Below are 22760 nucleotides of genomic sequence, written 5' to 3' on the forward strand. Positions count from 1 at the left end.
TTTTTATGTGGAGAGTTGTCTTTTATGTATGAGTGGAATGCTTTGCTGGAGGGCATTGTGAATGCAGGAAGTGTAAATAATTTCTAAGTTCATCATGATAGACATGTTGCTGGTTGAGTGGGTCACGAGTATATTGACACCACCGAGGTTACTGAAATAATAATAATATCCATCCCCACCAACACAGAGATACTAACATACATTTAATTTCAAACTCCAAATTTTGAAAATTCACCTTAAATATATTATCTGCATATACATAATTAAATATTATATTCAGTCTCTCATATGATTCCATACATTGTTATAAACTCAAATTATGAGCAGAAATTAGAATAATACTTCTTGGTGTCTGATATGAATAAATTTCAAGAGAAATATGTTATTTACATTTTGTTCTAAGCCTTTCTCAGCATCTGTAAGCACATCTTTCTGGGGTGGAGATTTCAATGCTGTAAAGATAAAGGTTTTAAATCAATATTTTGTAAGAATCAATGGTCTGTTAAATGGAATGGCATTTTGTTGTAAAAAAATGAATAAAAGCAGGGAAATGAGTAACTATTTCCATCATTTTTCATTTAAATTTCACTGCTGCTTCAATGTGTTGAAAGACAACAATATTCTTTACAAATGAAATTTTTTTTTGGCTAATATACATCAAAAGTGATTCAAAGAGTAGAGAAAATTTTGTTATTAGAATTCTAGCTAAAATGCTGCATGTAAATAAAGCTTGCAAAAAAAACTTTAATACCAAGAATGAGAATAAATGCATCGGGGAGTGAAATGGGTGGTGGGAAATTGAGGGGATGCGATTTTAATGTGGCTATGTGCAGTTTGAAACTTTGGGATTCAGAAATGGAAGAATGTGTATTCCATTAGCGGCACTATACTGGAGGCAAGTGATCTTGAATGAATAGTTATCAGGAAGTCAATCCTTCTCAGTATTGCAGCAATCCTTTAGAGTTATCTCCACTACCTTAGCATCATATCCCTGAACCTCAACTTTCTGATAACTATTTGTTCAAGATCACTTGCCTCCAGTATAGTGCCGCTAATGGAATACACATTCTTCCATTTCTGAATCCCAAAATTTCAAACAGCGCATAGCCACATCAATTATTGTGCCAAATCTGGTTGCTGAGATTTGAAGGAAATAAAGATCTTTTAGGAAGGGTACAAAGGAAGGTTAAAAAAAAATTAGTATTAGGAATGAGCAACTGATGATAGACCGAGGATTGTAATCCACAGGGTTTAGTAAATAAAAGATAGAGATGCGATATAATTGAGACAATGTACTCTCTCAATTATATCACTGTTTTATATTGTATGACTGAAACAAATTATTGTCCTCAGTGTACTTTCTTCCTGAAGATTCCTGTTATATTACTGGTGTAATGTCAAAATTCATTTTTATTTTCTTAGTGTGTCACCTGAGCGATAAAAACATTGTCAGATGTTTACTAAAATAAAGAGCCAAAAGGCTTCGCTTCAGTGATGCAAAATTATATAAATTAAGTGGATATTAAATCCAACATTATTTCAAAGTCGAATACAGAAACTATAAAAGTTTCATGCAGATGTGACTGCCATTCGTGGAAATCTCCACAAGGAAATTTTCTGGTTTGATCCTAACTGGTCTGAGAAAATAACAGAAATGTAATGTTGTAATAGGTTTCACGGTATGATAAGAACACAGATGGTTAAGAAAATAACTATTTATTAACTTAAAAGCTAATATTTCACTGGTATTATATCCAGCATCTTCAGAGCACACAACACAAAGTTTGTTACAAATGCAAGACAACCACAATCCGGTGTAACAGTGGGGCTAGTATAAGTGATTGCAGCGTGCAACACAAGACTGAAGTCCTAATATGGCGCCATCTAGGTTTAAAAAAAATGTGGACATCTGCCTCAGTGAACACAAAAAATATACCCGACACTTTCGCTATGGTAAGTCAGGTCTGGCAGACCATGCTTTGGATACCCCTGCACACGGGATCAATTGGAAAGAAACAAAAGTAATGCACAGAAGCTTCTACAAGTCAGAGAGGTTGTTCCTGGAATCAACAGAAGCCTTAAAACATACTCCAAACCTTAACAAGTATGGCTGTATAAATCTACCAAAGATTTGGGAGACAGTCATCCTAAGACCAAATTAATATTTATTACTTTTATTTTTTAATTTATATTTTTTCAAACTTTCTAAGACTATCATTTGGACTACTATTTCAAAACTTGAAATTTTTTTTTTTTTTTTTTTTAAACCTAGATGGCGCCATATTAGGACTTCAGTCTTGTGTTGCACGCTGCAATCACTTATGCTAGCCCCACTGTTACACAGGATTGTGGTTGTCTTGCATTTGTAACAAACTTTGTGTTGTGTGCTCTGAAGATGCTGGATATAATACCAGTGAAATATTAGCTTTTAAGTTAATAAATAGTTATTTTCTTAACCATCTGTGTTCTTATCATACCGTGAAACCTATTACAACATGTCTGACGAACACATAAGCCTATCCACGCGTGTAACAGAAATGTAAATTTAATTTGCTTGCCATGAGAAAATTAAAAGACCTCAATGAAAATCCATTCTGTGGAACGTAACATTTACGATGACTTTTCAAGTGAAGATGAGCTAGCCAGTTTCATATTTCAAAGTGTTAAGGCTTTCTTTTTAAGAAATTTAGGTTTTCTTATTTGCAAAAACAGACAAATACATACAAATACGTTAATAAAGAAGACTAAAAAAACAAAGGATTAAGAGAGCAATCAGTAGCAAAATTAGGATGATATACACCTCTAGGTTTTCCTGGCACAAACACATCTCCAAAAAAGACTAAGTATCCTTTTCTGCTCAAGTCACTATTTATTTATACAACATCCATCATTAAGATACTGTTCTCACATTTGCAGTGGTGCAGCAAAGTCTTCTTGAAAATTCTTAATATTATCTGAAAGAGGACAATTCCAATTAACTGATAATCCGTCTCTCACAGACTCTCTGTAAATACTTTCTCACGGTGATTCTGTTTGTGCCTTATACTTTTCCCACATATATTTTCCCAGGCATACACTACTGAATTGACTTTCATCATTTGTCCACTTTCCTCCAGGCCTATATGAATACATTAGTAATTTACTTACTTTATACAATAAATTAATTACTGTAACAGACACTGAAGATGTACTATTAATTTTAGTACGAAATGTTTGTCCTTTTACTAATTAAAGATATTACTGTGGTTTTTACGTGTTTCTTTATTAATTAATTTACTATGCCACAGGTTCCTCTTAAAATCTTATACAATAAAGTGACCATACATTTGGATAAAGAAATGACTTCACCATAATACAGTTGGACTTTGAAAAGGAATTTGACAGGATACTACACAAGCTGGCATAAATGGAGATGGTATGTAGCTGGTGACATGGACAAGAGAATACTGATGAATAGGCATTAAAGAATAATACATAGCAGGGTAGAATCCAAGATAAGGCAAGTAACCAGTGGTTGTGCCAAAGGGATCTGTTCTTGAGTCACTGTTATTTAGTTTGCACATTAATGATAAAGAAAATGATTTGCAGGAGAATATCCAGTTGTTTGCTCATGATACAAAACTGGAAATGGCATTCATTAATAACAGTGAAGCAGGTATGCCAAAAGATAATCTGAATAGATTGGCAGTGTGAACAAAGGATAATAATCACTAGTTTAATGTGGAAAGTGAAAAGTTATGCAATCTGGGATGAAAAGATTCCAAACTGTGTATTAATGCTGATGGAAATGAACTGCAAGAATAGATGATAATGATGGTAAACAAGGAACTGAAGTTCAGAGGATATATCACAAAAGTGGTCATATAACTCAAAGGATCACTTGGATGCTGAAGAACAAACAGACAAGCAGTGATAAGGGTACTTTTTTGATATGGCCACATCTGTGATTACTGTGCACAGATTTGATTTCCTGATGAAAAAATGATAGAATGGATTCAGGGACAAGTGCTCACTATGAGGAATGACTGAAGGTTTGTAGGAACAGGAAGTCCCTCTGGAAACTGTGTAAGAATGTGTAATATATTTCTGGCTTAGAGAGTGGTGAATGAGTGCTCTGTTTGTGAATGAGTTTAAAGAGAGAAATAACAGAAATTGTGTGATTAATGGTTAGTGAGGATGCAGCTGCAAAACAACATCCATTCACAATGAACCGCTCTATCCTCCCCAACAAACTACTTTTTTCTCCTATCTCTTTTCATTAGAATGTACCTCTGTCTACACACACACACACACACACACATATAAACACATCATGCAATGAAATTTCTAACTGCAAACAAAAAAAGTGGGAAGAATTTTGTAATAGACTAGATCCAAGAAAAGACTCACATGGAACATCATCAGATTATTAAACAACACAACACTTCCAGATACTGATCAAACACAGTCTCCTCAGGAACCAATCCGGCAGCAAAAAACAAACAGATGACAAATTTACTAGCCAAACATTACTCTAATGCAGCGATTTTCAACTAGTGTGCCATGAGATTTGTGAAAACAAATTAATCGAAAGAAATAATGTCGTAATTTGCGCATTTATTTATTAGTGTTTGGTCTTCCATCCACACCTGAAGCTCCCTTATTTATATTTTACGAAAATTATGGTTGGTGAATCGGCTTAAAATTGTGTGTTAATTAACTTTAATCTTTTGATAAGTATGTTCGCAAATAACTTAATTTAATTCTCTTATTTTTAAGGTAACTGGTAAGAGTTCTTTTATTGTTTTTTTTTCATTCAGTTAATTTTATTCAATAGTATTCCTTTAACATGGTTAAATTTGTAATAAAAAAACAAAAATATGAAGATAATGAAGAAAGTGAAGCTAGTACGTCAAAAGAAAAAAAAAAAGAAAGAAAGAAGAAAGTGAAGCTAGATTTGCCAAGCACATCAGCAGTTGATACCATATCTAGTACTGGTTCTTCCAAAACTAAATTAAAAACTAACGTTCACCAGTACGATGAAAATTATTTGTCATTTGCCTTTATTTCCAATAAAGAAGATCCACCACGTCCTACATGCGTAGTTTGTGGCAAAAAATTAGCAAACAATGCTATGGTTCCAAGTAAATTAAAAAAACCATTTACAATCTAAACATTCTCACTTGAGCAATATTTAAAAAAATATTTTAAAAGACTTATACTGGATAAAACTATTCAAGCAAAAAGATGGACTAAATTTGTAACTATCCAAAAAAGCCCAAGAAGCCAGTTACACAATTGCAGAAATTGTTGCTAAAAAATGAAATCTCACACAATTGCAAAATCTGTAATTCTGTCAGCATGCTGTAAAATTGTTAATATCATGTTTGCCGAGGAATATGAAAAGGAGATTTTAAAAATTCCTATGTCAGATAACATCATTTATCGATGTATTCAGGATTTGGCCAAAGATGTTGAGTTGCAAGTGGTATCTCACATTAAAGAAACAGATATGTTTGCTATTCAGTTGGATGAATCAACTGATGTAACCGGTAAAGCTCAACTTCTAGCTTTCAGTAGATTTATTTATAAGGAAGATATTATAGAACAGTTTTTATTTTGTCAATCACTCCTGGAAACAATGAAGGGCCAAGATATTTTTGATGTTGTTGATAATCTTTAATTGCCATAACTTGTCCTGGGATTCTTGCATCAGTATTTGCACAGATGGTGCCTGCTCGATGTCAGGAAATGTAAAAGGATTTGTTACACCGGCTGAAAATAAGAATCCCAGAATTATTTTTCACATTGTTTTCTCCACAGAGAAGTACTAGCATCAAAATCATTGGTACCTGAACTTAAAAAAACTACTAGACAAGACTATCCAAATTGTGAATTATATAAAAGCCAGACCATTACAATCGAGATTGTTTGCAGCACTATGCTCTTCAATGGAAGCTTCTTACATGCAGTTGTTAATACATACAGAAGTGAGATGGTTATCTCGTGGACGAGTTTTATCAAGATTTTATGAACTAAAAGAGGAAATTCTAATTTTTTTGACAACTCAACGATCTGAGTTATCAGATTTTCTCAGTGTATTTTCTTAAATACACTTAATAAAAGTATGCAGGGAGATTGTGAAAACATTATTATTTCCACCGACAAAATTAACACATTCAAGGAAAAACTAATGCTTTGGGAAGAAAGAATCAGAAAAGAAAACGCAGTAAATATGTTTGAACTAAAAAGTGCAAACTGAATGAAAATCTAATTTTACAAACCTTAAGATTACTAAATACAAATATTGAAAAACATTTTCCCTCACTTGACATATCATCCTTCGATTGGATAAGAGATCAGTTTGTCTTGAGCACATGTAAATTGGGAAATTTAATGATTACAGAAGAGGAAGAATTAACAGATATAAAAAATGACAGAAATTTAAAACCAAAACATTCAACAACAGATACTACTTTGTTTTGGTTATCTCTAAGAAGTGAATTTCCCAATATCACCAGAAAAGCAATAGAAGTACTTCTTCCATTCTCCATGTCATATCTGTGTGAATCAAGCTTTTCTGCAATGAATATTATTAAGAACAAAAATAGATTGCGGCTGGAAGCCTTGGAAGATGATTTAAGAGTATGCCTATCTAAAATTCGACCTTGCACAAAAGACATTCTGAAACAACATCAAGCTCAGATATCTCATTAAAATTAACTGTAAGTATGTATATTATTTAACAAATTTAATATTCATTTGAAAAAATCAATAAAAATTAAAAAATAAATAATTTTGAGTATTGTTTTTCCTGTTTAAAATGTCAAAAATATAGTTAAATTTTTTTTGGAGCAAAAAGGATAAGTAATTACTATTATTAATAACTTGTGTGTGTAAATCAATCAAAATTATGCCTATTTTTTTCCAGATTGTCAAAAAAATTAAAAGAATATATTTTTAGTGTGCCACAGAATTTTAATTAGTCTAGGTGTGCCATATTATGAAAAAGGTTGAAAATCACTGCAATACAACAAAGAAAACAAAAAGTGCAGGAAAATTGCAAAACATCTGCTAATACAATCCAGAACTTATCCTTCTGAAGACATCTTTACTTAGGACCTCACACAATGACAGAATTAGAAACAGCAATTAATCAAATTGACCCTGACAAATGACCCAGAATTGATCTTATCTTTGGACATATGATTAAAAACATGGGAAAAATAGCCAAAAACTGTCTTCTGAAGATATTTAACACTTCCTGGAATGCAGGTAGTGTTGTATAATGACTGATGTTTTCCAAAGATCTGGAAAACATCAGTCATTATACCCTTACTAAAACTTTACAAAAACCATAGTGACTGTAAAAGCTACAGACCAATAGCTGGCACTCTGTAAACTAAACGAAAGAATAATACATACCAGACTTATGAATTGGCTCTTAGAAAACAACAAGATTAACTTCTACTAAACTGCATACAAATCTAAACACAGTACAGAAGATCAATTATTTTATCTTTGCCAATCAGTCATAGATAGCTTTCAAGAAAAACCACCAAAGAAGACAAAAGCAATATTCTTGATCTCACAGCGACCTACGATCGCATCTGGAGACAAAAGTTAATAAAAATTGCATATGATACTGGAATAAGGGGGAATGCATTAATTTGGATTTCAGATTTCATGAAAGGAAGAAAAATGAAAGTAAAACTTAATGGGATTTATTCCAACATGCATGAAACTTGGGCTGGAGTCCCACAAGGTTCTGTTTTAAGCCCACTCCTATTTCTCATCTATATGAACAATATCCATCCTCACATAATAAATGACACCAAAATAACATGCTATGCAGATGATATAGCAATCTGGCACACAAGCGGTAATCCTCAACAATCTGAAAAAGTCCTAAATAATTCAATAAAATGTTTAGAAAGATGGGCAAAGGAACTTAAACTACAGATAAACCCAGAAAAAACAAAGCTGAGCATCTTCTCCACTGATAGAAAAAATAGACACAATTACAACACCCATATCAAAATATATATAATACAAAAATAGAAAAAACAGTCTCCAAAATACTTAGGCCTAACCTAACCCTAAATACCGAACTGAGATTTACAACTCATATTACAAATATATGTAATAAAGCTCTTAAAAAGCTTAATATCATCAAAAGGCTTTCTGAACAAAGTGGGGGTACAAAACCAAAGATACTCAGAACTACACATACGGCACTCATACGACCCACTTTGGAATATGCCACATCAATCTGGGCTCCAGCTTCTGCTAGCTCAAAAGAAAAACTTGACAGAGTACAATCAAGAGCAGGAAAAATTATTATATGTAGTTTCATCCACAAATAATTTAAAAGCTCAACAAAAGTGTGGGCTTCACATACTACAAGACAGAAGAAAACTCTCCACAGTTTAAATTCACTAACAGAATCAAAAGCCACCAACAGGATCACATCTCGCTCAGGACTTTTGATGCCTGGACAAGAAAATCTAGACTAAAGAGATCATCTATGTTATAATATGATCATGAAATTAGAAAACAGATTGACTTAGAGCACCTATCCATTGAAATAAGCAAAGAGCCATTCTTTTCCACTATTCTACCAAAAACCACAATGATAAACTTAAATCTCCTCAAACCTTGTTCAAGAAAAGCTTCATCAGATGATCCATCAATGAACAAGAACCTTGTTCATTGCCTACACTGATGGATCATCTGATGAAGCACTCAACCAAGGAGGTTCAGGGGTTTTTCTAACTCTACCTGGAGGTGAGGGAATGCAAATCAAAACCACAGCTGGCAAAATAGCTTCACTTCACTTGTGAATTAACAGCCATACGAACAGCTCTCAAAGCAAGTAATAAATATTACAGAAGGAATAACCATCTACAGCAACTAAGGAGTGCTTGGCTGGGTGGAACAATAGAGAGAGAGTGACTTTAGCAATAAAGAGAAGACATGATGCAGAAAAGATGATAGTCATGGTGAGTACAAATGACCTGAGTGGTAGTATTAATTGGGTAGCAAAAGATTTAAGAACATTTTTAGATATCGTGAAGAAGAAAAGTGTCAAAGGGAGGATAGTGTGTGTGCTGCCTTGTTTTGATAATTATGAGTTAAGTAGACGAACGATGATAATGAATGATATGATTGCAAGAATGTGCAAAAAAAGAGGTCTGGAATTTGTTGATGTCTGGAGTGTGTTTGGAGGCAAAAGACAGCTGTATGCAAGAGATGGGTTGCATCTGAACATGGAAGGTCCTAAGTGATTGAAGAAGTTACTGTTTTTTGAACAAGTCGAAATAATTGGGCAGGGGAAACTAAAATTGAGAAGGTTGAGTATAAGAGGGAGAAACTTATGCAGTGAATGTATATTTGTTGATCCTTTTTCACAGAATAAATTGCAGAATAGAGCAGATAAAAATCGGCATGGGACTACTGAAATTAATGACATGTATATCAGTTCTAAAGCTGGTACAAGAACTAAAGGGAATCTGCAATTTTTGTATACTAATGCAAGAAGCATTCGAAATAAGAGAGAAGAATTTTGGCATTAGTCAGTGCAATCTCACCAAAAGTTGTAGACATTAGTAAAACTTGGCTGTCAGCAGATGTGGTTACTGGAATTGAATGTGATGAGTACAGTATTTTCAGAGGATAGAGAAGATAGAATGGGAGGAGGAGTACTGTTGATGATAGCTGATGAGTTGCAGCCAAAGAAAGTAGCATATCAAAAGAATAGACATGTTAATGATAGTTCATTTGAGGCAGTATGGTGTGAAATAGTGACCAATGCAACCAAATATACAGATGATTGCTGCTATAGGCCAGGAGATATAGGGGTTATATTGAATTCATGCATCAGCAAATTAGTGCAATGAGTGCAGGGTTAGTGATTATTATGGGGGATTTTAATTATGGTGATATCAATTGGAAGGAAGAAATATCACATGGCAAAAAGGAAATGGAATTCATACACCTTCTACGAGATAATTACTTGAAACAGCATATAACTGAAGGGACTTGTGGTGTGAGTGTTGGCCCTGGTTCAGAGGACATATGCATAAGTAAGGTGTCCTCCAATTGGTGAAAGCGATTGTGGTATTGACTTGGGAGGTTGCAAAATTAGTGGATTTTTCTGTTAAGAAGGGGTATATACAGAACTATAGGTTAGGTAATTATAACAAGCTTCGGAATGAGCTTGCAGCCATCCCATGGCAAAACACATTGCAGGGGAAAGATGTCAGCAGTACATGGGATAAAATCAGCGGGTATCTGAGGAAAGCAATATCAGATTGTGTCTCATGGTCAGGAAGACAAACAAGGTAGGTGTTAGATGGATGAGCAGTAGTATCCAGCTTGATCTGTCTGCAAAAAAAGAAAATGTTACGGAGAATGTACAAGGAGAAATGCGATCAGTACACCCATGAGCAGTACAAGGCTCAAGCTAGGAAGGTTACCAGCATAGTAAGAAAAGCTAAATCAGATTATGAGAAGACCTTAGCCAATGAGATCAAAGGTAATCCCAAAGAGTTCTTCCGATTTGTGGCAAGTAAAAGGAAGAATGACTTCGGAAGGATAACTTTAGTGGGCGCTGATGGTATTGAGGTGACAAAATCAGATGTAATAGTTGAGGTACTGAGTGATCACTTTTCAAAAGTCTATCACCCAAGTGATCTCTGTACCTGTAGCAATAACTAATATGAGAATTGAAGCTAAGAAATCAGAGGTGTAGTTAATATATTGTAAAATTTAAATGCAAACATTGCTGTAGGTTTAGATGGAATATCAGTTCGGATGTTGCATGAATATGCAAAGGAATTGTCAGCGCCTCTTACTTTGTTATTTAACTTAAGTTTGAACTCTGGTATGGTCCCTAGCATGTGGAAGGAAGAAAAAGTAGTTCCTTTGCATAAAGGTGGCTCTAAGAGTGTGGTAGTTAATTACTAAGACTGTGGCAGTTAATTGATTACAGACCAATCACCATCTTTGGAGTGGTGGTAAAAGTATTGGAAAAGTTGGTTAGAGACAGAATTCAAGAATGGGTGGATCAGAATATGATACACTATATGGGCCAACATGGTTTTGTTAAAGGTTGATCCTGCCTTAGCAATTTATTAACTTTTTATAATAGAATGACATCTGAGTTGAACAAAGGAAATGGCTACACAGTAGCATTTCTGTATTTTGCTAAGGCTTTTGACAGGATACCCCATGGAATTGTTGCACAAATTGGAGCAGATTGGGATGGACACTAAACTGGTGATATGGATAAGAGAATGGCTCAGGGAGAGATACCAGAAGTGGTGTATGGAGTAGCAGAGTCCAGGATGAGGCGGGTGACCAGTGGTGTGCCTCAGGGTTCTGTGCTTGGGCAGTTATTGTTTAATTTGTACATAAATGATATAGAAAATGGCTTGAAGGGAGATATTCAGTTGTTTGCTGATTATGCAGAGTTGGGTAGTGCAATAAAAAATCAAGCTAATGTTGAGAGTTTGCAGGATGATTTAAATAAGCTGGCAAAAGGTAATGGATGTCAGTTCAATGTGAAAAAGTGTAAAGTTATGCATTTTGGGATTAAATGATTACCTGCTGTATACTACATTGATGGAACGGTACTCCAAGAGATTGATGAGGCTAGGGACTTGGGAGTGTTGGTGGATAGGGAGATGAAGTTCAGAGGACACATTGCTAAGGTAGCCAAGATTGCACATAGGATTACTTGGTTATTGAAGAACACACTAACATCCAGAGATAAAGAGGTTATTATTCCCCTTTATAAGGCGTTGATACTTCCACATTTGGATTACTGTGCTCACGTCTGGTCACCTGGATTCCTTGGAGATGAGGAGGTTGTGGAGAGGGTTCAGAGGAGAGTGACTAAGTTGGTAAGTGATGTAAACAATGCTCCCTACATTGATAGATTGAGAGCTTGTGGATTGCAGAGGTTGGCTGATAGGCAGAGAAGAGGGGGATATGATAGAAACATTTAAATTACTAAAAGGTTTTTATAAGATTGATGCAGGGGAAATATTTCAACTGTGTGATAGTGATGGAAGAAAATGAAGAGGTCATCCCTGGAAATTAAGAAAAAGCGTGGTTAACAAGGGCGTGAGTACTAGATTTTTAGCCTGGAGGGTGGTGAATGAGTGGAATGCATTGCCTGACTCAGTTGTCAGTTCTTCATCTGTAAATGAATTCAAGAAAAGATATGATAGATATTGCTTTGATAGTTTGGGTCTCCTGCAGCGAGTCTACTGACTCTATGGAGATTCCTCTTTAATAATAATAAAAATAAAAATATGTGCTTGAGGCATTAAAAAATGGAAAAACAAATCTCACACAGGAATTTCATGAACTATTAACAACCTTAAATTTGAAAAATAAGAACTGCACACTGCAACGATTACCAGCCCATGTAAATAGTGAAGGCAATGAAAGAGCAGACAGACTAGCCAAAGAAGCAAGATACTTATCTCAAAAATTACACTCACTATCACTAACTGATGATAACTCTGTCACCAAAATAAGATTGGTAAAACAAACTATCAAGAAGAAGAATAAAATCAGTAAAATTAATGAAAATAGAGAAATAACCACAATCATCACCAGACTAAGGATGGAACATTTTAAAGACATGAAAATTCAGCCAGATGGTAATAAACATGCAAAAAACTGTCCAGGTGTTGAATTAACACCTATCCATATTTATTCTTGTCCAGCAATTGCTTCTGCTCTACAGAAAATTGACAATAACCCTAGAGAAAAGCTCTACTCCATCAAAGTTCAACAGAGTGCCAAAGCAGTTCTACAGATCCATGGTCATATCTAAAAGTCCTTCGATGGACCCGTCGACAACAACAACACATCATGCAATATTTTAATGAAGGTAAGCTTAAATGCTTTACTGAATATTACACAGCATTAATTAAATGAATTAAGTATGAAAAAAAGATTTCATTAAATTACTGTAGCTGGTTAGATTTTGTCTGACAACAAACTGTATTATAGTAGAAAAAAAAAATTCATATAAGTTTAATATTAAGAAAATAACTTTGTGGTATAATGAAAGACTCAAATATTCATCAAAATTGCTTTATAATGTTAGATAAAAGTTACATTACAATGCTCTAATAAATAATTTATTAATGCAGTATTTTTATCACATCATTATCAAATTACTGATATGATATACTTTTATGAAAATTCTAAAAAAAATTTGAAAATTAAAAAAAAAAGTTTTAAAAAAATGTAAAAATTGGATATGCTAAATAATCTGATAAGATGGAGTCCACAAGACAAAGTAACACTGGAAATTTTTAGGAAGTTGGTCAATCACAAGATAGAAATGCAATAGAAAACAATTATCTTGAAATTGAAAATAGACCTGTTTTCATACTAATGAAATCTTAGCTGGTCTTTGTTGTGAAAGTAACAAGCACTTGTATTTGCTTTTCTACTAAGCAAAATAGTAGCTGCTGCAGTGCAGCTGCTATTAGTTTTAACATAATTTTCACTGCTGTTTTCTTCATGTAATTTCACATTTAAAACATTGCTATGAATTATCATAGCACTGTTTTTTTTTATAGAGAATCCAATGACTCGACCACTTACAGACATTACTGCAACTGTGACTAACAGTCGCAATCTGAATTTGTCAATACTTACATCAGGTCTTTCTATTTTTTTTTTTTTAATGTACATTTCATCCATGATGTAAATTTTTCATGTAGTACTGTCATATCCTGTACACCCCTTGAGGGTACATGGCAGGAATTTGATGATGATGATGACATTTCATCCACAAATATGGATGAAATGTACATTAAAAAAAAAAAAAAGAGCTCAGTCATGAGTATGCTACCATTACATAAACCATAAAATAATCTGGAAACCAAGTATAGAGACCAACATGGAATTACTGCTTTGCTTACAGAAGCTACCTCACGCATTTTTGAAGAAAGATGTTTGAAAGTGTATGTTTGTAAATGTTTGGAACAATGCAAACTTCTATGTAAGTTTGCAATGCAAAGGAACAACGTGTTTTCTTCTTCTTCTGCAGTTTGTCCCACTTAAGCGGGGTCGCTGTTTTTGGTGAGTCTCCTCCACATCCTCCTGTCTTGGGCTGTAACCACATCCAAGTTCTTCATCCTCAAGTCCTCTTCCACCAGCTCCCTCCATCTCTTCTTTGGCTGCATGTGCTTCCTCCTCTCCTCTCCATCTGCATGACTTTTCTTCCCACACATTCATCCTCCCTCCTCATCACATGACCAAACCATTTCACCTTACCTCCTATATCTTCGTTCCTAAGTTTGTAACTTTCACCATTCTCTCACATAGTCATTTCTCAGACGATCTTTTCTGGTCACACTGCACATCCACCTAAGCATTCTCAATCTCTGCTACCTCCATCCTGCTGATGTTATTTTTCTTCAGGGCCACAGTTTCTATAGCATATGTCATAGCTGGTCTCACTACTGTCCTATAGATTTTGCCTTTCAGATTGATCGGCACCCTCTTATCACATAGCACTCCGGCCATCTCTCTTCAGTTCCTCCATCCAGCTTGTATCCTGCATTCCACTTCCTTCTCAGCATCTCCCTCCTCTTCCACTGTTGAACCTAAGTATCTAAAGTCCCTCACCTTCCTGATGGCATTTCCAGCTCCAGATCTGTCTCCTGGCCGCTGTCCACTTTGACACATATACTCTCTTACTTCTGCTCAGTCTCATACCTCTCTCTTCAAGTACTTTCCTCCATCTTTCTAGTTTAGCTGCCACTTCTTCTCTTGAATCTGCACACAGCAAGATGTCATCTCCATACAACATTGTCCAAGGCGTGTCTTCTCTCACCTACTCCATCACAATATTAAACAGGAATGGACTTAATGCCGACCCTTGATGCAAGCCAACTGTCACTTGAAAACTTTCTGTCTGTCCCAGGCAGGTCCGAACTCGTCTTCACATTTCTGTACATCTCCTGCACCAACCTGACATATTTCTCCGGTACCTTCTTATTCCTCAGACACCTCCAGACTTCTTGCCTTGGACCTCTATCGTACGTGCCTAGTGTCATTAATCCCATGTTCTGCAACGTCAGGCTTGTGACATTTAATCAATTAAATATGTGATCTGAAATACATTTTAAAACAGATTTGCCTGTTTGTCCAAAATAAGGCAAGTTGTAGTTACAGGGAATTTGATAAATGTTGGGTTGCAACAATAGAGGAATTTTATCTTTAGAAGATGGCAATAGTAGGCCAATTTTACAGATAGGTTTATATGTAGCAAAAAAATTTCCTAGGAACATGAGATACATGCTTGCCCTTAACATATGAGAGAGAAATCATACGAAGGTCATCTCTTCTTGTAGAATATGGGAAAAAAAATGGCTGATGATTTTTGGGTTGCAGCCATTGAGAGCTGCAGTTTGCTTGAAAACAGACATTTCTTCCTGAAGAGATGTTTGTGATGAAAATGCAGTGGAGGCACTTGATAGCAGAAATGGAGATAGATATTTGGGAAGGATAATGTACCATTGATTGATGTGTGTATCAAACAGAAAAAGTAGGTTCATGGTATATTGGTCTATTAAGAGGGCCATCTGCTTCCCACTGAACAAGAATGTCTAGAATAGACAACATGAGGTGAAGGGAACAGGAAGATCAAGAGTTTTGGATTTGGTCAAAGCATCAGAGGATCCGACTGTAACTGAGATTGAAGAGATGAAAACAGGGTTGGTAAAGATAAGGCAAGAGATTAAATGTATGAGGAATATCTTCTTCTTTTCAACCATTTCCTGTCCACTGCTGGACGAAGACCTCCTCCAGTTCTTTCCACCTTTCTCTGTTCTTGGCAATGGTTGACCAATTTTTCCCAACAAATTTTGACAGTTCATCACTCCACCTTCTTTTAGGACGTCCTCGGCCCTGTTTCCCTTCTTTTGGAATCCAGTTTGTTACTACAATGGTCCATCACGCATCTTCTCTCCTGGATAGATGTCCGGCCCATTTCCATGTTAGTAGCTTATGGTGAAGAATGATGTCTGGATAAGAAGCCAAATGTGAGCCTGGCTTCTTATCTTTTAATGTGATGCCTGGCATCAACCTCTCCATTTTTCTTTGAGTTGTTGTTAGTTTATTTGCCAGTGCTTTTGTTAGCGATCAAGTTCCACAACCATATGTGATGACTGGAAGTATACACTAGTTAAATGTCTTCATTTTTAAACAGAGTGGGACATCATTGTTTTGAAAAATGCTTTTCAATTTTCTGAATGCACCCCAGGCAAGTTGAACTCTCCTATTTATTTCCTTTTGGAGTCCACAGTTTAGATCAATGAGATGACCTAAGTATGTATATGAAGAGGCTCTTTCAAAGAAATTGTTTTCTATTATAATCTACCCACAGTATAGAGAGCTGTCATCGGAAGGCTGCCAAGAAGAGTCCATTCATGTTGAAGGGGAGAAAGAAATAAGGCGATGTATGAATTGGTCACCAACACGCGAATTTACATGCTTTATATGTAAAATTTTCCAACTGTTATGCAAGCAAAATAGTTATCACTTTAAAAACTACAATGATCATAAAAGAGAAGTTAATTTTCCGACGTGTAGTAATAAACAACCCATCCCATAAGACAAATTGATTACCCTATAATGGGAATGGATTCTCCTTCTTTTCACATACATAAAAGTGTCAAAGGTCTTAAAACTGTGGGTGTACTATATTAAATTAATATAGTAATATTAAAATGATTAAACATGATTTTAGTTTTTTTCTCTGTTTAGATCAACTTTTCTGCTTTCATGATATAGGTCTTCTATCATTATATTAAGGTCTTCTGGAGTGTTTGCAAAAATTATGATATCATCTGCATATCTTGGATGTGTTAAGTTTCTGTTATTAATTTTTATACCAAGGTTTGTCCAGTTTATATTATTAAATAGTTCTTGAAGAACTGCTGTAAAGATTTTGAGCGATAGTGAGTCTCCTTGTCGGATCCCTTTTTCAAATGATATTTTATTGCTACTTGTGTGAAGTTGGATTGTTGCAGTGGTATATTTCCTGGAGGACGTCCATATATTCTCCAGGAACTCCCTGATCCCGAGTGCTTTGATTATTTCATTAGTTTTAATGGAATTGAATGATTTTTCATAATCAATAAAGGCTAAACAGAGAGGCAATTGGTTTCTTCTGCTTTTTCTATTATTTGTTTTACTGCATGAATATTATCGATTGTGTTAAAGCCTTTACGGAATCCTGCTTGTTCTACTGGTTGATTTGAGTCTAGAAGAGGAGGTTAACCTGTTTGTTATTACTTTTGTGAGAATTTTGTACAGATTGGAAAGAATACTAATTGGCCTATAGTTCTTTACTTCTTCTTTATACCCTTTTTTAAATAACAGTATCAGAGTAGCATTTTTCCAGTTTTCTAGTAACTTCCCCTCTTCTAGGCATAGATTTAGTAAGTTTGTGACCTGGCGAATGATATTATTTCCTCCCCATTTAATTAATTCTGTGTGAATTAGGTCTTCACCAGGACATTTTCCATTTTTCATTTGTTTTAATGCTTGTTTTATTTCATCTGAAGTGAATGGGGGGGGGATGAATTCTATATGCGATGGAGAAGAGTTATTTATATTTGATTTATCTATTGAAGGATCACTATAAAGTTCTTTATAAAATTCTTCTAGCCTGCTTAGGATTTGTTCTTGGTTCCTTGTCTTTTATTGCAGTTATTTGAATTTTGCCTAATGAGGAATATAGAAGAATTATGGATTTGCATGGGATTGTGAGGAAGAATGGGATGAAAAATTTAAAAGACATATCAAATAATTTGAGAGTGGCAATGCAAGGATTTCGATGCTAAAAGGCGTGGTGAGTAAAAAAGTGCACAAAGTCTGTTTTTCAAGAGGTATGGTCCAAGCATTGAAAGAGCAGAGGTAGTTGGCATGAATTATTTGACTGGCAAAAGAATGTAAGGAGGGATGTCACGAGGCTGTTAATGAGAGTGAAAGATAACAGTGTGGTAGGTATGGTAGTTAGCATGTTGTCCAGGTATCAATCATAATGATAAGTTGAGAAGGCAAGTGAAGATTATGAATAGTATGCTAACAGAGTTGTGTGGGGAGAAAGGAGTTCATTTTGTGAATATGTGGGATGAATCTGAGGGGAAGATACAGTTGTATAAAAGAGATGGGCTACATATGAATGATTTGCTTTGAGTCAGTTGGAGAAACTGTTGCTGCAAGAAGAAATGACTGAAGTGAATGTAAGGCCTGACGAGGTGCTGTGGAAGAGCAGGAGAATAAAGTAGGCAAGTTTGTGAATGAAGAGGTGAGTGGCACAAGTGAAGAGAATGAGAGAGAAGGAACACAGGGTGAAAAGGGAGACACAGATACTGCATGAGAAGTATAGATGATAGTTGCAGGAATAGTGAAACCTTTCTTGTGAATGCACAAGAAAGGTTTTAGATAGTCAAGAATGTGGGGATGACATTTAGGTCTGGAGAGGGGTATAATCCACATAAGATAAACAAAATACTAAACGCTCCTTAGAAACCCCTCCCACCATCCACCACAGAGAACTATAACAAAACAGTCACCATCCCATACATTGAAGGCACATCCGAAAAGATTTCAAGAATTCTTAATAAACATAAACTACGCACTACATTCAGACCATGTAGCAAATTAGCAACCCTTATCTGCTCACCCAAGGACAGCATTCCCCCTTTATCACATCCAGGAGTCTACCAAGTACCCTGCTCATGTAATCAAGACTACTACGGCCAAACAGGAAGAACTGTGAACATCTGCATCAGCGAACACAAAAGATACGTCCGGAATTATCACTCTGGCAAGTCGGGCCTAGCAGACCATGCTCTGGATACCCCTGCACACAGGATCAACTGGAAAAACACAACAGTACTACACAAAAGCTCTTACAAGTCAGAGAGATTGTTCTTAGAGGCGACAGAAGCCCAGAAACACACTCTAAATCTCAACAAATATGGCTGTATTAACTTGCCCAAAATCTGGGAGACAGTCATCTTAAGAAAAAACTAGTACTTTTTTTTTTGTATAGGACTCTAGTCTTATGTGATAGATGCATTTTTTTTTTCCGATAGAGGGCACCAAAAATCAGGAATCTAGTCTTTGTGTTGCTGCTACAATTTTGTTTAACCTGTCTGTTGATTACACCATGCTGTTATAGTCTCGCGTATTGTGACAAACTGTGTTTTTGTGCTCTGAAGATGCTGGTTATAACACCAGCGAAATATCAGCTTTTTTTATATACAGCTGTCTGAAGCAAAAGTGTTGTCTGTATCCCTTGAAATGGATAAAATTGAGTATTGTGCAGTTATAAAATTTTTTGTAAAAGAAGGTTTACCGCCAAAAGAAATTCATTCGAAGTTCATAAAAGTTTATGGGCACTCTTCCCCATTGTTTTTGACAATTAAGAAATGGGCTGCCGAGTTTAAACATGGCCATACCAGCTTGAAGATGATCCATCAAAAAGTGTAACACCACCAGAAATCATTGATCAAGTGCACGATATGGTATCGGATGACCGGCGAGTCAAAGTGCATGAAATTGCTGAGACTATAGGGGCATTTTAAAAGAACGTGTAGGATATATTTTGCATGAAGAATTGCAAATGAAAAAGCTTTGCACAAGATGGGTGCTGTGCTTGCTCACAGCAGATCAAAAACACACCCGCATTAAAATCTCTGAACAGTGCTTGGAGCGTTTTAACAAGAATAAAACTGATTTTGTGCATCGATTTATTATTATGGATAAGACTTGCATTCACCATTACACACCAGAATCCAAACAGCAGTCAAAACAGTGGACAAAAAGCCGGTTGTTCAGCCCAAAGAAGACGAGTCGGTTCCATCAGCAGGAAAGGTCATGGCATCGGTGTTTTGGGATGCTAAAGGCATTTTGTGTATTAATTATCTTGAAAAGGGTAAAACAATAACTGAAGAATATTATTCCGATCCTTTAATCAGACTAGACGAAAAAATTCGTGCAAAAAGACACAGTTTGCAGAAGAAAAAAAAAATCGTCTTTCATCAGGACAATGCACCTGCCCACAAAGGTGTTTTGGCAATGGGAAAATTAAGGGATCTGCACTATGAATTGTTGGAACATCCACCTTATTCCCCAGATTTGGTCTCCTCTGACTTCTATCTCTTCTCAAAAACTATAATTGCTGGTCAGCATTTTTCTTCAAATCAAGAGGTGATTGCAGCTATAGAGGGGTATTTTGCAGATCTTACTGAGAACCACTACGGTGCTGGAGCATCGCTGGAATAAATGTATTAGTCTTAAGAGAGATTATGTTGAAAAATAAAAATAATTTTGAAATTATAAAGCAGTTTTTTCATTGTTAGGCAGAGAACTTTTCAGACCACCATCATGGCAGAGGAGTTGTGCCTATCTAGGATGGAGATGCAAGGAGCAAATACTGACAGTGGTTTTAAAGCAGTATCCAGAAAATTCACTGAAAATAATTCATTGAAAGACAATTTTAACAAACAATAATTTACTGAAAGGCAATTTATTGAAAAAAAACAATTAATCGAAAGGAAGTTCCTCGAAAAAGCAATTCATTGAATGACAATTTGATCGAATACACAATTTATCGAAAACCAACAATTCATCAAATGAACCTCTGGTGAAAAATGAAGTGGAAGGCACTACACTCCATGTGAAATGAAGTGCATTTATCAAAAATAACTGGAGATTTTAACGGATTGACTTGTAGTTGAAGTATAGCATGATATCCCCTTTATATTTGTTGGGTAGATGTGTCTAGCAATTTTTTTTTGTTTCCAGGGAGATTTCTTTTAAGTCATTATATGTACTTCATGTATTTTATGTATGTTTTACACAATCTGGAAAAGATTATGGGGTGCCTAAGGGTCAAAGCTGTATAACTGAGAGGAGACCTCCACATAGCCTTTAAAGGAATGCGGAGAACCAACCACGGCTTCTGACCTGATGTCCAATCCTCACCTTCTCGTGGTGCATCCTGTTGGGTATCTACATGGATACTGAACAAACGAGAATGGGCTGCCAATTTGAGATTTAGCCGACCAAATTGTATTCTTATTGGTTAAACCAAAATAAAAAATGATGGTACAACATGACAAAAATTCATGCTGGCTGGGGTGTCGCCTGGTTAAACAAGGCCCCCATTGTTTTCGCCAGGGAACCAGGGTGAACAGCGAAAAGTCAGCTACTGGAACAAATCTGAAAACAAACCCCAACTCAAAATCACCAGAGTTAAAGATCGGCACTATCAACGTAAGAAGCCTGAATGGCAAAGAAATGGAGCTAGCTGAGGAATTAGATAAGTATCAGATCGACATAATAGGGGTGACTTAAACAAAAAAGACAAAAACTGGGGAGATCTTTCTGAGCAATAAATACAAAATGTTATATTCAGGCAATGACAATCAAGGAAAAGAAGGAGTAGCCATAGTATTCAACACAAAATACGAGGATAATCTTCTTGAATAGCAGTCAGTCTCAAGTAGAGTAATGTGGGCAAATATGAGAATGGGAAACTGGACAATAAGACTTATCTGTGATTATATTGCCCCACAGAAGGTTCTACTAAGGTAGAAGTGGAGGAGTTTTTTGATGCTTTAGAAAAAGCAACTGACACAATTAAAAAGGAAAAGTTGGTCCTTGTTGGGGATCTAAATAGCAGAGTAGAAAATGTTTGTGAGCCATACAAAAATATTTTGGGAAAATTTGGAGAAAAGAGCAAAGCTAATAATAATGGCAAATATCTGTTGGATTTCTGCTCAGGACATGGACTGGTTATTACTAACACCATGTTTCAGCATAAAAATGTGCACAAATTCATATGGAGAGAAGAGGCAAGGAATAAGAAAGTCTCATTGACTATGTTATTGATAGTGATGTTTTCTCCTTGGTGCAGGACACCAGAGTGTACAGAGGATTTGAAATTGGAAGTAATCACTATTTAGTCTTGAGCAGGATAAAATTGAATTTCATATTGAAAAAAATAACATGTAAGAAAGTTTTAAAAAAAATAAAAGTCGAGCAGCTCTCAGATGTGAACTGTAGACTAAAATACACAAAGATTATTGAAGAAAAAAATGAAAGAGTTTGAGAACAGGAATCAAACCTTGGAGATTCAGTGGCAAACTCTGAAGAAAACATTGATTGATTCTGCCAGAGAGGCATGTGGTGAGGTTGTCTGCAAGGATAAAAAAATCAGAACTCCTTGGTGGACACAGGAAGTTAAAGAGGCAGTGAAGGAAAAGAAGAAAGCATATTAAAAGTTCCTGTCAAATAAGTCAGCTTGTGCTCTTAGAGAATATAGAAGACAAATGCAAGAATGCCAAATACTGTGTAAAACTAGCTAAACAAAAGTCATGGGAGGTCTTTGGGAAGAATATAGAAAATAAATATCAAGAAGGTGGCAAAATATTCTGGAGGTTGTTGAAGAAGCTTAGGAATGGAGGAAAGAGTGCTGTAAAAGGAGTTAGAGATGATAAAGGTGACATGAAAATGGGAGAAAAAGATATCCTTGAAGTATGGAGTAATTACTTTGAAAAACTGCTAAATGAAACAAGCAGTGATGACAGCACAGTGGTAAAAAACACTGACCAGGCATGCAGTCAGGAATACATATCCATACTTGAAGTAGAAAAAGCCATCAAAGGCTTGAAATGTGGAAAGGCAGCAGGAGTAGATGATATTTGACCAGAAATGCTGAAGTA

The 22760-nt window shown here is 35.6% G+C and overlaps 1 protein-coding gene across 1 annotated transcript in view; it reads right to left on the bottom strand.

The window, feature by feature from the left end:
- The window catches only part of LOC150099545 (AN1-type zinc finger protein 4-like), a 167729-nt gene that overhangs the window by 31844 nt on the left and 113125 nt on the right, over positions 1–22760 (bottom strand). Inside the window, exon 7 of the mRNA XM_090403455.1 lies at positions 391–452. Coding sequence (XP_090259581.1) covers positions 391–452 — 62 coding nt within the window. The remainder of the gene's footprint in view (positions 1–390; positions 453–22760) is intronic.

The sequence above is a fragment of the Typopeltis vanoorti genome, chromosome 14, assembly GCF_054136105.1.
Source record: "Typopeltis vanoorti isolate ZY-2024b chromosome 14, IOZ_Tvanoo_1.0, whole genome shotgun sequence".
NCBI classification, from domain to species: domain Eukaryota; kingdom Metazoa; phylum Arthropoda; class Arachnida; order Uropygi; family Thelyphonidae; genus Typopeltis; species Typopeltis vanoorti.